Source organism: Gracilinanus agilis, chromosome 6, assembly GCF_016433145.1.
Source record: "Gracilinanus agilis isolate LMUSP501 chromosome 6, AgileGrace, whole genome shotgun sequence".
Taxonomy (NCBI): Eukaryota; Metazoa; Chordata; class Mammalia; order Didelphimorphia; family Didelphidae; genus Gracilinanus; species Gracilinanus agilis.
Genome location: NC_058135.1, coordinates 272,829,972 through 272,844,066, shown reverse-complemented (window position 1 = coordinate 272,844,066; position 14,095 = coordinate 272,829,972). Strand labels below are relative to the sequence as shown.

Here is a 14,095-nt window from a genome sequence, read left to right as displayed (position 1 = left end):
CTCTCTCTCTCTCTCTCTCTCTCTCTCTCTCTCTCCCCTCCTCCTCTTTCTCCTGCCCTTTGGCTCCTGGGGGACACTTGGCCATACCTCTGTTTGCACCATCAGGGGTCGATGCAGGCGGAGGTCATATACAATCCCGTACACGTCTACGGCATTTTCATTCTCCATCTGATGGATGAGTCTGTCTATGGCAATGAATGTACCCGTCCTGCCCACTCCAGCACTGGAAAAAGAAACACACATACTTGTGTCATCACCAAAAAACAATTCTCTGTCTTGGGGACCTAAAATTTGCCTCCCCATCCCTTCCCAAACAGATTTTCTAGACTCCTTGGAAAAGGAAAACAGATGTCTACACCGTGAATACACCCAAGCTCTCTCATCCCTTCATCTGCCCTAATGAAATCTTTCTCTTCCTCAATGCTCAGAACAGGCACCCTACCTCCACTGTAGAGTTCCACCTGATCCCCACAACCAGAAGGGGGCCCTCACTCCTTGGACTTTCCTAGAATATTCCGACTGGGGCCTCCCCTTTGTTCCCATCACATTGCTGGCCCAGTGGAAATCAAGCTGGGCCTGGAGTTTCCTGAATTGAATTTAATCTAGAAGATTAAATTGGCCTAGAAAGTCTCTAGGTTCGGTTCTGATTCAGAGATCCATAAGTGTCTCCCCCGCTGTACAAAATGGCTTGGCCACCATACCTGCAGTGTACCAGCACGGGGGACTCGGGAGGGCTCTGCTTCATGTGATCATTGACCAGGTATCGGAAGTTGATGAGCAGGTCTGTGGTGTCTGGCACACCGTGATCCGGCCAGGAAGTAAAATGGAACTGGCGCAGAGGGTGGCTCTCGCTGGTCTTGCTCTGCCAAACGAGAATCAAGGGAGAAACAGGGTGGTCCCGCAGGCCAACTGCACAGCTCATGGAAGATAAAAGGACGCTCTAGGCCTTCCCTGGGAATGCAATCACTCATTTCTACTAAAATGCTGCTGAATTCATATCAATTAATGCTCATTTTTAAAGAAGTATTTAATACCAACTAAATGATAATATTAGTATTTTATGAGAAGGTAGGGAGGGGGCTTTGGGATGTGAGCCGGTGTTTTTATCAGTGTAAGGAGCACCCCAGTGAAAGAACTTCCACCATGAAAAAGGGAGGAAGCGATTCTTATAACTCAAAGCCTTCAAAAGTAGGCTGGGTCAATCAACAGAGGGGATAAAATAACAATTAATACTAAGATTTTTCCCCAAAAATTATTTCCCAGTCATTTTTGGTTTGTTTTGTTTTTCTGTAAATTCTTTTGGTTGGAGAACACAAAGACGTCTATCTTGTATTCACAATAAACATTCCAGGTCTATTCTATGACCCCACAAAAGCAAGCTAAAGCACAGGGTCCGAGGGGCACCATGTGCCCTTCCAGTAGTATGTGGCTGGCTACTTGGCAGAGAGGATATAACAGGGAGCCCTGCTTGTGAGAGACTGGACTACATGCCTTCTTAGGCCCCCCCCAAAGCTCGGAGACCCTCTTCCACTCCGCTCTTACTCACGTTTTTCACTGTGAAATCCCTTATCGTCCATTCTGGAAGAATGATTTCTGATGTCATGGCAACAGTTATATCCCCATAGTTCTGGGTTTGTTTGGAAGGCCAGTATTCCTCACATTTAGTCTAAACAAAATAAAAAAAAAATAAATCTAATTTTAATTTGTTAAACACTTTTTTGGGTTAAATATTTTGTAAACCTGTATTATGTGAGACTACTAGGTGGCTCCGTTGATAGAGCCCTAGGCCCAGGAGCAATAGGCTTGGGGTTCAAATTTTACCTTAGACAGTTCAGAGCTATGTGACCCTGGGAAAATCACTTAACCCCTATTGCCTAGCCCTCACCACTCTTCTGCCTTGGAACCGATACTCAGTCTTAATTCGAAGACAGAATGTTAAGGGTTTAAAAAAACATACTTATTTTGCAAGAAGAAAAAGACAAAACAAAGCAGGAGATCCAGGACTAGAGAGGTGATAGTTCCTCATTGTTCAAGGCGTGCACTCTGGAGGAAACATCCCAAAAGCAAGGGCTTCAATCAATGGCCCAAATCAGAGAATGTTTCACGGCAAGAAGCCATCACAGATAGAATGACAAATGGGCAAAGAGACAAAAGACCAGACTCCCATTCAAGGCTCTCCACAGCCTGCTCACTGTGAAGTCAATGTTGATTTCAATTAAAGTAAAAATAGCTACAAAAGTCCAACTATTTTAGTGCCTGAGAAGTTGGTGGAATTGGCAGGTCGTGGGTGGAACTGAGAAAATGAAGAAATGCAGCTCCAAGACCACCAGAACCCACCCCCGAGACAGAAAATGATCAAGACCATCCAGATGGTCCAGATGGTACAAGTATTAACAGAAATTTAAAAAAAAAAAAAGGCTTCACAGAGTCCAAACTAACCATTCCAATCCCTGGAAAACACCTCTGAGGTTCTCCACTAACTGGACTCTACCAGCTCAATGTACAAAAAGCACAGTTCAATTCCATGAAGAAACGTCTACAAGAGAACCCATAAAAATCACTGCAAGAAAATAAGTGAGAAACTGCAAGAAATATCCTTGGTTCCAGAGAACAAGAGATGTCATAAATATCTCTCTTTTCTCAAGAGGGAGGAAAAGGACTAAAGGGTTGGAAGCTGTTGTTGTAGTCATTTTTCAGTCATATCCAACTGAAATTCATGACCCCATCGAGGGTTTTTTTGGCAAAGGCAAAAATGGAGTGGTTTGCCGTTTCTTTCTCCAGCTCATTTTACAGATGAAGAAATTGAGGCAAATGGAGTGAAGTGCCCAGGGTCACCCAGCTAGTAAGTGTATGAGGCTATATTTGAATGCAGAAAGAGGGGCTACCTAATGTGTCCCCTAGCTGTCCAATAAACTAACAAACTTAGTTGCTTCATTGATTATTTCCAGTTTATCTTTTTGTTTGCATGCTGTTTCCTCCATTAGACTATGAATCCCTTAGGGGCATGGACTGTTTTGACTTTTCTTTGTATCCCCAGGATTCAGTGCAATGCCTGGCACATTCATAAGCAGGCCCTTCAGAAATGTTTGGCAATTTGACTTAGTTGAAAAAAAAATAACAAAATAAAAATGATAAAAAATAAAAAGGTGCTATCTAGAAGAGCAAGACATTTCTATTTGTAGAAAGATTAAATTCTTTTTTTTTTTTTGCTTTCCTCTTATTTAAGAAAAGGAAAAAATTGTTTTTTAAATCCTTACAGAAAGAAGGCTGATTTTTTGAAGCTACTTACCCTTCCCTGTTCAACACACTTTGTCAGCATAACAATAGAATAAATATTTTTCTCCCAAACCATACGCCAAAAGTCTTTTAACGTGTTCGGTAAGGGTCCTTGAGTGGCAATAAAGTCTTTCTTGGAGTAGTAGCCCTAAAACGAAAGCAGAGGGACTCATTTTCAATAGGTAAGAGTCACGAAGAAAGGCTTAGAATTGGGGGGAAATGATGCCATCCAGTCTTGAAGTACTTACCGGCATATAATTGGCATTAATGTAGTCATCCGTCACCTGTGTTTGGATTGAAAGCTTCACACGGGAAATGTCATCTAGGAAGTCAAAAGGAAATAGTCACCATGGAAGCATTACTGCAGGAAAGTTGTACAAAACTTATCACAACAGAGCTCAGTACTTAGAAAGGAGGAAGACACAGCCATGACTTGCTCAAGGAAGAATGCACTCATTTCCAGTGACTAGCAATTATCAGAAGGCAAACTGGCTCAAAGAGCAATTTATAGGCTCAGAAATGTCTAACTAGAAGGAACCAAAGAGATTCTCTAAGCCCAGAAAGTTGTGGCCTAGCCAAGGTCACTTATCCCCAGAGAGAAACATTTCCATCACTCCAGCTCCCACTCTCCCCAATCTCCTTTGAGGGAGGCTCCTTTGGGTCTTAGTAAGCTGACAAAAGGGGGAAATTGCACCAGATAATTCACAAATGGGATGATTGCACTGCAAGACGGTGCCATGGACAGAAATGTTGGGCTTAGAGCTAGAAGACTAAAGTTCAAATGCTAGTTTAGACACTTCCCGACTGTGTGAACCTGAGCAGGTCACCTAACTTCTCTCAACCTCAGCTTTTTCATCTATAAAATGGAAATAATACTGCGCAGGGTTGCTATGAAGATCAAAACAGTTAACACAAATAAAGTGCCTTGGAAACCCTAAAGAACAATGAAAGTTAGCTATTATTATTGTTGTTGTCATTGTCATTGTCATCATCATCATACATCATCATTATCATTATTATTGGATAATAACGAGTTGACTGAACTTCTTGGAATATAAAGGACCCAACACTGTCATGAGTCTCTGAGTATTATTATGGATACAAAAGACTGGTAGAAATAGCCAAAATAGTTTCAATAAGATAAAGGAAACCACCTACATGGAAGGACATTATTATATCGGTTCTTTCCTCTATTTTCTGGAATCTCAGCTGCAAATTTCGGTTGATTAACACCAATGAGCTTTAGATCCTAAAAAAGAAGAGGTAGATATCCTGAAGCAGAGGCTTCCACATAATCTCTATCAGCAACATCTTATCACTACATCTTTAACACAGGCTCTGAAGTATCCAGGAACTGCCTCATTACAGGCAAAATGAAGGGAAAGGGTGAGGGAGGAGGGGGTGCTGGAAAAAAGCCCTAGAATTGGAGCCAGAGGTCCTGAGGGGGGACTCCAGAACTGATACCTACGACATATAACCTTAAGCAGGTCACTTACCTTAGTTGGGTCTTGGTTTTAACACCTACAACAAAATGGTTGGTTTGGGTGGATCCCAAGGGTCTCTCTCAGCTCTAGCCCCAGCATTACTGACTATGTCTAATGATCCCCCCATTATAAGGCTGTCCAAATGCCTAACCATGCCATGGAGGGGACCTTTCTCAAAAGTTATGCTGGCAAAGCACACAGCCTGGCAGGTCCTACCAAAATGGAAAGGCTTCGAGTGATAAGCTCGGTGAAATCTGTCATCTGAGCATCGCCACATGAGGCTTTTTTTTTTTTTTGGCTGTGACAACCTAAGGACTGTGTACTAAGACATGGAGAAGTAGACAGGTGCCAGCCCAATCAATCACAGATTCAGGAAATACTGGCATGCATTCTACTGACTTGAGGAGCAGAGCCTTAACCGTCATTTCTGAATAGTCTTCACAGATTGATCACGGTCAACCTGAATATTTATTTCAAATTCCAAGGCTTATAGAACTGGTAGCTATAAAGGTCCTTAGTGCTGTAGCAGCCAACCCACTCATTTCACAAGAGCAGAAAGAAGGGTCTTGTCACAAGAGGCCAAGAGCCCCTGAGATGCCCCCAACAAAAGCCCTCTGATCACACTGGGAAAGGAAAGTTGTTCTCATCACCACTTCAGCCAATGTGCCGGCCTTCAGGGAGAGGAACTGGCTTGTCCCCTCAGCCCCCTCCCATCTGAATTGGCAAAGCTTTGCTCCACCACCAAAGAGGAGGGGGCTCCTTTAAAATCAAAAGAGAGAAACAAATTCAAATATAAAATGTGCCTCCTCAGAGATACATACTTCATACTCTTCTGCAAAACCACAATTGGAGTCGGCTTGCTGTTTCTTAAAGTAGGATTCAAAATTCTCCACTTTAATTAATTTGGATCTGAAATATGAAAGAACTCATTAGAATTGCCTTTGTTCAGAGGTCACTGAAGGTGTGACCCAAAAACACACATGTAAGGGGAATATTTATAATTTACTTACTTTTTAGGTCTTTACCATAAAGGAAGGAAGAGGAAAAAACAGTTAGAAATTTTTTGTTTATACTTAGAGACAAAAAAAAAAAAAAAACCCTTAATCATAACCCCAGCCATTAAAAATGTTTATTCTGCAAAGAACAATTAAACATGTAATTAATTACATTAATAATGACTATAATTACTATCTATATCATTTTATGGTATGATACATATTTGTATATACATGTATATAAAATACAAAATCTAGTTAATATCTATGGTATCCCAAAGGCTTTAGTCCAATTTTAAGTACACTAAGGATTTGAGATACTCTACACCACATATGTATATATAAGCTATAAATAAGTGCATAATAAAATGTATGTTTTTTAAATAAGAAACAAAGAGAAAAATCCAAGGCAATAAGGGTTCCATATGGGAGGAGCAAAGTCATGGAGGGAAAGCATAAGAATGGGCCTCAAAAGACTAGTTCACCACCACTTACTAGCTATGGGACCTTGGGCAAGCCATTCCCTTCCCTTCTCTAGTCCTCAGCTTATTTGCAACTCAAAGAGTTCTTATCTGCATCAGACCCTCAAAAGTTAAGTGATTTGCCCAGGGTCACACAGCTAGACTGTCCCAATGGCAGCCCATGGATTCAGGTTTTCTTGATTAGTCTGATTTAGTCTATGAGAACTGAAATGCTTCTCTAACTTCATTAGTTTTGTAAAAAGCAAAGTTCTCAGAGTTGAAACAGAAAATAATAGACTGAGAAGATCTTTCAAAAGAGAAAACACTCCGTAGACGACTGGAGTTCTGCAGGATTTGGGGGGGACTTACAATGCTCTTAGATTTAAAGAACAAAACTTCAGATAAACTCACTTAATTTGAGAAAATGACACATCACTATTCTTTGCATCTTTCCTGTTTTCAAAGAAAAGGAGAAAAGAGACCCATTACTTAAAGACACAGAATAAAGTCAAGCAAAGTAACTCAATGCAGAAAAGTTTCCTTTCTCATATCTATATTTGAAAAGATAATCGCTCTCTGGGTCTATGTTCTAATAAGAGGTAGAATCTTGGCAAAGCTTGGCTTATCTGTGGATTCTAAATAAAGAGAAGACAAACACAGAATCCCTCAGACGTACAAAAACAGGTACACTGGACATTGTGCCAGCTCAGTCAATGGGTCAGTTTGGGGGAATTGATTTTATGCCATATTGTACCAAAGGTGATACAAAAAATCCAAAGGCTGAAGAAATGCCATTCTATTTATGTTAACAAAAAAAAAAATGCCTTTGGTCTGGATCTAACTCTGAAAACTCTGTCCTCCTTTGTAGGTCAGCAACTCATCTGTAATTCATAGTCTTAGAAAAGCCTGAAAAGTTTAATGACTTGTCCAAGGTCAAACAAAAAGCCAATAAAAAAATGTAGGTCTTCCTTACTCCAATGCTGCCTCTCTTTCCATGGGGCTAGGTAACTTGTCAGCTAAAAAATGTATGATAATTCTTTCCTATGACCCTTATAGAATCTGTGAGTCTTGTGTCCAAAGTACTCAGAGAATCACAGTTTAGTAAACTTAGCTCCTCCAACCCCTGCTTCCCATTCCTATGTGTCTTTGGCAGACCCATTGAGGGACCCCAATGCAGAAGAGGAGAGAGAACCCCCTTTGACAATGTGACCATTAGTAACAGCACTGGTAACCTGGGCTTAGGCAAAAAGACAGAGCCTGGCTTCCAGCCCTTTGCTGATGACTTAGCTGGAAGGGCCTCTTTCTAGGGGTAACCTGAAAGCCTGCAGCATTAAGTTCCAGAAGCAATGCCAAGACCAAAGTGAGCTATGACACCCGAGGGCCACTGCTTGGACAAAAGCACACAAACAAGAGTCACCTTTTCCTTCTCCAGAAAATAAAGCCTCCAACGGCCACGATCACCAGGGCACCAAAGATACACCCAAAGACAGCGCCGCAGATAACAGCTGTGGGGAAATCAAATCAGATTAATCATCTCTCCTGGATAAGTTGTGAGATTCCAGGAGCCCAGGAAATCCCACAGAGGTGGACAAATGCACAAACCACAGACCCTCCACACCCTATCATAGCAACTCAAAAGAAAAAAACGTTGGAACAACAGAAAGAGCACTAGAATCTTCGGAGTCAAAGGACCTAGGTTCAAATTCTACCTTTGATGGGTTTTATCCAAGTAACTATGGACAATTCACTTCGCTCTCTCTGGAGCCCAGCTCTTCATCCATCAAAAAGAAGGTTTCAGATGAGGTCCCTCCTGTTCTGTATCTCTGATCCTAAGGTTGGCCTCTCCATCATTTTAGATGTGATGGCATTACACCCTAGGCAGCCAAAGGATCAGTTCCCAGGTGGTGGTGAGAAAGATGGATATGGAGGCAGGAACCACTTGGGTTCAAATACTACTTCAATGTCACTGGCTAGCTAGCAGCAAATCACTTAAATTCTCTGTACCTCAGTTTCCTCATCTATAAAACAGGTTAGGTTACTCCATACTGAGAAACAACTTTGCAAATCCTAAAGGATAAATGATAATGATAAGAATAATAACTAGAAATCAAAGGTCTGCAAAGTGTTTTATAAGTACGATCTCAAAGAGAGGTAAAGTGACTCGCCCAACTAAAGCTACATTTAAATTCAGGTCTGTATGATTCTAGGCATTTTAAGTAAAAAAATATATGATGTAGAATTTGTCACTTCTTCCCCAATGCGGTGAAGCTCAGCTTTAAGCTTCCCATACCTGGATTCTGAGGTAAAGAGACAGGATCCGAATAGAGGCTGAATGATACGTAGCTTTCTGTACCGTCGATGAGCCCAGGGTGAAGGCTGTCAAAGGTAATATTGGTGAAGCCAGCAATACAAGCCCTGTTGATGAAGAGAAGAAACCATATCAACATTCAAATCACAAGGACAATCTACAAGGAAAACCCTATTAGCTTGACCAACGTGGGAAGCAAATCTGGAGAAGGGCTGGCCCTGAGGAAAGAGGGAATTCTCTGAGCTGCTGGAGAATACCAGCCGTCTCCAGCTTTCCTTTGCATCCTCAGTGTAGCATTTCAAGGGCTTCCCAGTTCAGTGGCAGCCAATCCACCCTTTCAGACATACTTCCCCATTTCTCTCCTTTATACATCCAACGCTACAGCCAAACCAGCCTCCTGCTCTTTCCTGGGCTGAATCACTCATCTCTTGCCTCTGTGTTTTTGTCCAGGCTGTCTCCTATACTTGAAATGCATTCCCTGGTCCTCTTCTCCTTTAGATTCTAGTTTTAGATTCTTCTTAGCTCAGCACAGGTGTCTTTCTGAATCCCCCTGGGTGTCCCATACTCTCACACTTCCTTCAGGCTGCCACATATTGATCCATCCTTGTACATATGAGCATCCCCTCCACCACCATGGAGTAGAAGCTCCTTGAAGGTCGAGGCTGTTTTGATGTTGTCTAACTCCAGAGCCTAGCACAGTACTTAGGACATAACAGACTCTTAATAAATGTGCACAGAAGTATTCCCTTCTGTGAATGGAATTACCGATAGGAACTGAGGGGTTCCAATTTCCCATTATAATAGCCATCTGTGGTCGATTCATTTCCCACAATGACTTCATACTTCAAGGCATCAGACAGGTCAGAGGCAGCTCTGTCCCCTGTAATGGTCATGAGGTAAGTCACGTAGGTCTTCGAGAGTCCTTTCTTGAAATCATTGTAGGTATAGTTCAAAAAGTCAACAGAAGACTTGTTGCCACCTAAGTAGTAGACACACAAATGAAACCTTAAAAAAGGCAACAAACTCCTATGAGAGCAATGAGAGATGAGAGATTTGGCTCATTATCTAATCTGAATTAAAATGGGCAGATTATTGGATCTGGGATTAGGGAAGGACAAAATCAAAATCACTCTGGAAAATGGGGACATTGAATGGAGAACACTGCATACTATGTCAGACTTCTTGGAAATACTGGTTAGTTTTACTGAATTTCCTCTCCTTTCTTTTTTTTTTAATTTATTATAAACCATGGCATGGCGGATCAAGAGCTGGGTTTGGAGTCAGGAAGACCTGCATTTAAGACCTGCCTTTGACATTTAGTGGCTGTATAACCTCGGGCAAAACATTCAGCCTCTCCAGACATCATTTCCCTCATCCATAAATGAGAGGGTTGGGACCAGATGACCTCTCATGGTCCCTTCCAGCTCTAAATCTATGATTTAGGGAGCATTTCGGTGGTACAGGGAATAGAGTACTGGGTCTAGAGTCAAGAAGACCTGAATTCAAATGCAGCTTCAGACACTTATTAACTGTATGAGTAAGTCATAAAATCTCTCTCTGCCTCAATTTCTTCATCTGTAAAATGGAGATAATAACAGCACCTACCTCCCAGGGTTGTGGTGAAGATCAAATGAAATAATAATCATGAAATCCTTAGCACAGTGCCTGGCACATACCAAGAGTGATATAAATCTTAGCTATCACCCTATTATTGTCCTATGAGTGACCATTTGGCATAATACAACAAACTACAGTTCCTTACTTCTGTCTGTTGTAAGGATGATCGCATAAGCTGTTATTGGTCCATGGCTTGCCTCAAACTTGCCAAATTTTACTTTTAATGAATTATGGTTGATGGGGGAAATATTTGGCAATCCATCTGGAGGTGGTGGGTCTGAAAACAACAATAACGAAATCAATTTTATATTAACATCAAAGAAAATGAAGATACTTTAACATTTTACTTTAGGAAGCAACCCATGACACCCGAAGACTTGCACACAGGGGGTGCAGTCCCATCATGCAACCTTAGAATTTTAGGGTCAGAAGGGACTTCAGCAGCCAACCATTCCAACTCGCTCCCTTCCATAACCTATCCAACAAGTGATCAATTTGTTTAAAGTTGGTATCAGCTAATACCCTAGTTCAAGGGACAGGAATTGCCCTGGTGTCTTTCTCCTGTAGCTTCCACCTCCTCCTCTGGACTGACACAGCCAAATATCCTCCCACCCCAAAGCTGTACACTCTCTGCAGTATGCCTCTATGCTGTGAGGTGAAGTTTCCCCAGAAGAAAGGCAGCTGTCACACTCAATTCTATCAGAGTCTTGGGGATAATCCTTAGAGATAAATTTCACTGCTAACACTGTAGTTCACAAGCCCCCATTGTGTATTTCCCATTAATAAATTAGGAACTAACACAATATTAACCAAAAAATTAATGAAAATTTAAAAAAAACATAAAACATTTAAATAACATTGTACCCACATATCCAAATCACCTCTCCAATGCACAAAGTAAAGCTGGGGAGAAGAGTAGACACACTCTTAAAGTCCCAGAGCAGTAAGGCACATGGAAAAGGGATACCTATGATCAGGGTAGCTCAGAGTGCAGATTTCTACATCCTCTTTCTTTCTTTTTCAGGAACTGTTCATAAAAGTTCCTTGATGATGGCAGCTTCTATGAGAACAATGCTTCCACTGTTAAACTGAGCTGATCTATGCTGTGCTGGACTAATACCTCACCAAGCACAGCATCTCAGCTGGATGAATTAATCCAGCAGGCTGCTTTTTGATGCTATTCCTCTAAGATATCCCTCTGCTCAGCTGGCCTTGCTTGACAATAACTAGGGCATCATCACTCCAGCTTCAGGCTTAGCTGATATCTTTAGCTAAAGTCGTATTGGACCCTTTCAGGAAAAGGAAACAACCCTCATCCTACTATTGGCAAAAAGTGTCAGAACTCTGCTCTTTGGAATTCTTCTTTTCAGCACTTCTCAGATGTGATACAGAGAAATATCTTGCCTTCTCTCTTCTTCTTAGCAGCAGATTGAAGGAGCAAAATATATTCTCTCTACTCCTTCCTCTTGTTTTTAGCAGTAAATCATATATAAATAATTAGTAACTATCTTGTCGTATGCAAATCAGCAACTGCTTTCTTTAGGTGACTCAGAAACTACTTTTCTTAGAATACTAAAGCACTATGACTCAGACAAGTGAACTGTCAAGGGTCACGCTCCTGATAGCTATATTTCATAGAAGTTAGATTTTCCACAGAATTACCCTCACGAGAATCCTTGATTCCTTCAAATGATGCCATTGGGTTTTTCAAAACACAAGCAAGAAATAAAGTAGAAGAGATCAGGTCAGGGACAAGGGTGAGCAGAGAAAAGGAGTGTGGCTGGGAGAAGAGGAGAATAACTACAAACAATGTGGCTGCCCAAAGCCACTGACTCTTTTTCTACACTTTTTCAGGGGACAAAGAGATGCCCATCACCACATTTCTACAACCCACCTGTGATACTAGTATGGCAAACATTCTGTTTGGGGAAACTCTCTCCCCCACAAGACAGAGTGGTGAGGCTGATGTCGTAGGAGGTAGAATAATTTAGATGTGCCACGTAGGTTCCATTTAAGTCATCAGACAAATTCGTTGAATAGCAGGGTGGGAGATTTATTTCCCTGCTCCATTCCCCACTACGGATAGTCATATTGAAGCCACTGTTCCTGCCAGGGGGGCAAGGCCATCTTAAAGTGAGGGTTGATTGCTTGGGCACTGGATTGCACTTAAAGAAAGCCACAGATGCAGCATCTGGAAAGAAAAGTAAAAATTCTGAATCATTTCCATTCCAGCTTGAAGATAAAGAAATATGAATATTAATTGTACAGCCTATCAAAGAAGGAACTTCAGGGCCACCCAACTGAAGCTAAACAGGAATCCCCTCAAAAGCATCAATGGCAAATGGTCATCTAGTATTCACTTGAAGACTTATAGTAACAAGAAACTCAATACCTCCCAAGGCATCCCATTCTACTTTTTTAAAATTCTGATTTTTTTAAGACATTTTTTACCAGGTTAAACCAAAATCAGTCTCTCTTCAACTTTTACTCCTTGCTTTTAGCTCTTTCCTCTGGGACCAAAGAAGTCAAATCCCTCTTACACATGAAAGCTTTTCTAATTCAGTAGGGCCCCATACCTACAGGAGATATGTTCCAAGACCTACCACAGAGGGCTGAAACTGCGGCTATAAACAAACATCTGCTGATCCCCATATTCATGTGCTCTTCTTTCCCACTCCTAGCCCTCAGCACATTCATCTGTGGCCCCCCCAACCCTCCACCACCAAAAGACAAAACCCTAAAAAAAAGTGGAAACAGAAGAGAGACCCTGGCCAGGGTCAGAACACTGCTTTGGGGCAGACCTCCAGCATTTTGGGTTGACGAAGAACAACTGAAACCTGAGAGATCAAAACCGCAAATAAGGGTGCCCCACTGTACTTGATTGCAGCTATCAAAATCCTCTGAATCTTCTCTTCTCCAGGCTAACTTTTGCCAGTTTCCTCAACCAAAACTTACATGGCTTTGTCTCTAGTACCCTCATCATCCCTCATGGCTCCCCCAGTATGCTCTATGCCTTTCTAATATTCTTCCTAAATCAATGCCCCAGAACAGAAAACAACACTGCTGATATGGTCTGAAACAGGGACAAAAGAGAACAGGACTGTCTTTTGACAGGACTGCAACCACCAGTTGCCAGTACTAGTTGGCAAATACAGGAATATACAATTAATATAACTTTAGAGGAAGACATTTAGTACAGGGAAATACGTTCTGGCTTTGAAATCAGAGAATTTGGTTCAGATCCAACACCAGAGAGGGAATAATTGATATATTCATTTGTTTATAGAATCCCATCTTACCCTATAGAGAAGTAGAAGGGGAATAAGACAAGGAGATGGAAATTAAAAGGAAAATACTGGTGAGGAGGGAAAAAAATGAAAGAAGAAAGAAAGAGTAGGATCAAAATGGGAAAATAAGATGGAGGGGAATAAAGAGTTGGGAATCTTAACTGTGAATGTGGATGGAATGAACTCATCTATAAAAAGGAAGTGGATAGCAGAGAGGATTAAAAAATCAGAATCCTATGATATATTATTTAAAAGAAACACATTTGAAGCAAGGAGATAAACACAAAGTAAATTAAAATATCACTCTTTGCCAACAATATGATGTTATACTTAGAGAATCCTAGAGAAACAACTAAAAAACTAGTTGAAATAGTAACTTTAGTAAAGTTGCAGGATACAAAATAAATCCACATAAATCAGCATTTCTATATATTACCAACAAAGTTCTCAGCAAGAAAAAGAAATAGAAATTCCATTTAAGGGGGCAGCTGGGTAGCTCAGTGGATTGAGAGCCAGGCCTAGAGACAGGAGGTCCTAGGTTCAAGTGTGGCCTTAGACACTTCCCAGCTGTGTGACCCTGGGCAAGTCACTTGACCCCCATTGCCTACCCTTACCACTCTTCTGCCTTGGAGCCAATACACAGTATTGACTCCAATACGGAAGGTAA

The 14,095-nt window shown here is 41.4% G+C and overlaps 1 protein-coding gene across 1 annotated transcript in view; it reads right to left on the bottom strand.

Annotated features, from left to right (window-relative positions):
* The window catches only part of PTPRJ (protein tyrosine phosphatase receptor type J), a 36,497-nt gene that overhangs the window by 2,752 nt on the left and 19,650 nt on the right, over positions 1-14,095 (bottom strand). The window contains exons 6-18 of the mRNA XM_044681866.1: positions 12,036-12,332; positions 10,287-10,418; positions 9,290-9,503; positions 8,507-8,631; positions 7,634-7,721; positions 6,628-6,669; positions 5,582-5,669; positions 4,435-4,525; positions 3,525-3,598; positions 3,290-3,424; positions 1,547-1,666; positions 702-862; positions 88-223 (exon numbers count right to left, since the gene is read on the bottom strand). Of these exons, the coding sequence (XP_044537801.1) occupies positions 88-223; positions 702-862; positions 1,547-1,666; positions 3,290-3,424; positions 3,525-3,598; positions 4,435-4,525; positions 5,582-5,669; positions 6,628-6,669; positions 7,634-7,721; positions 8,507-8,631; positions 9,290-9,503; positions 10,287-10,418; positions 12,036-12,332 (1,703 nt within the window). The remainder of the gene's footprint in view (positions 1-87; positions 224-701; positions 863-1,546; positions 1,667-3,289; positions 3,425-3,524; positions 3,599-4,434; positions 4,526-5,581; positions 5,670-6,627; positions 6,670-7,633; positions 7,722-8,506; positions 8,632-9,289; positions 9,504-10,286; positions 10,419-12,035; positions 12,333-14,095) is intronic.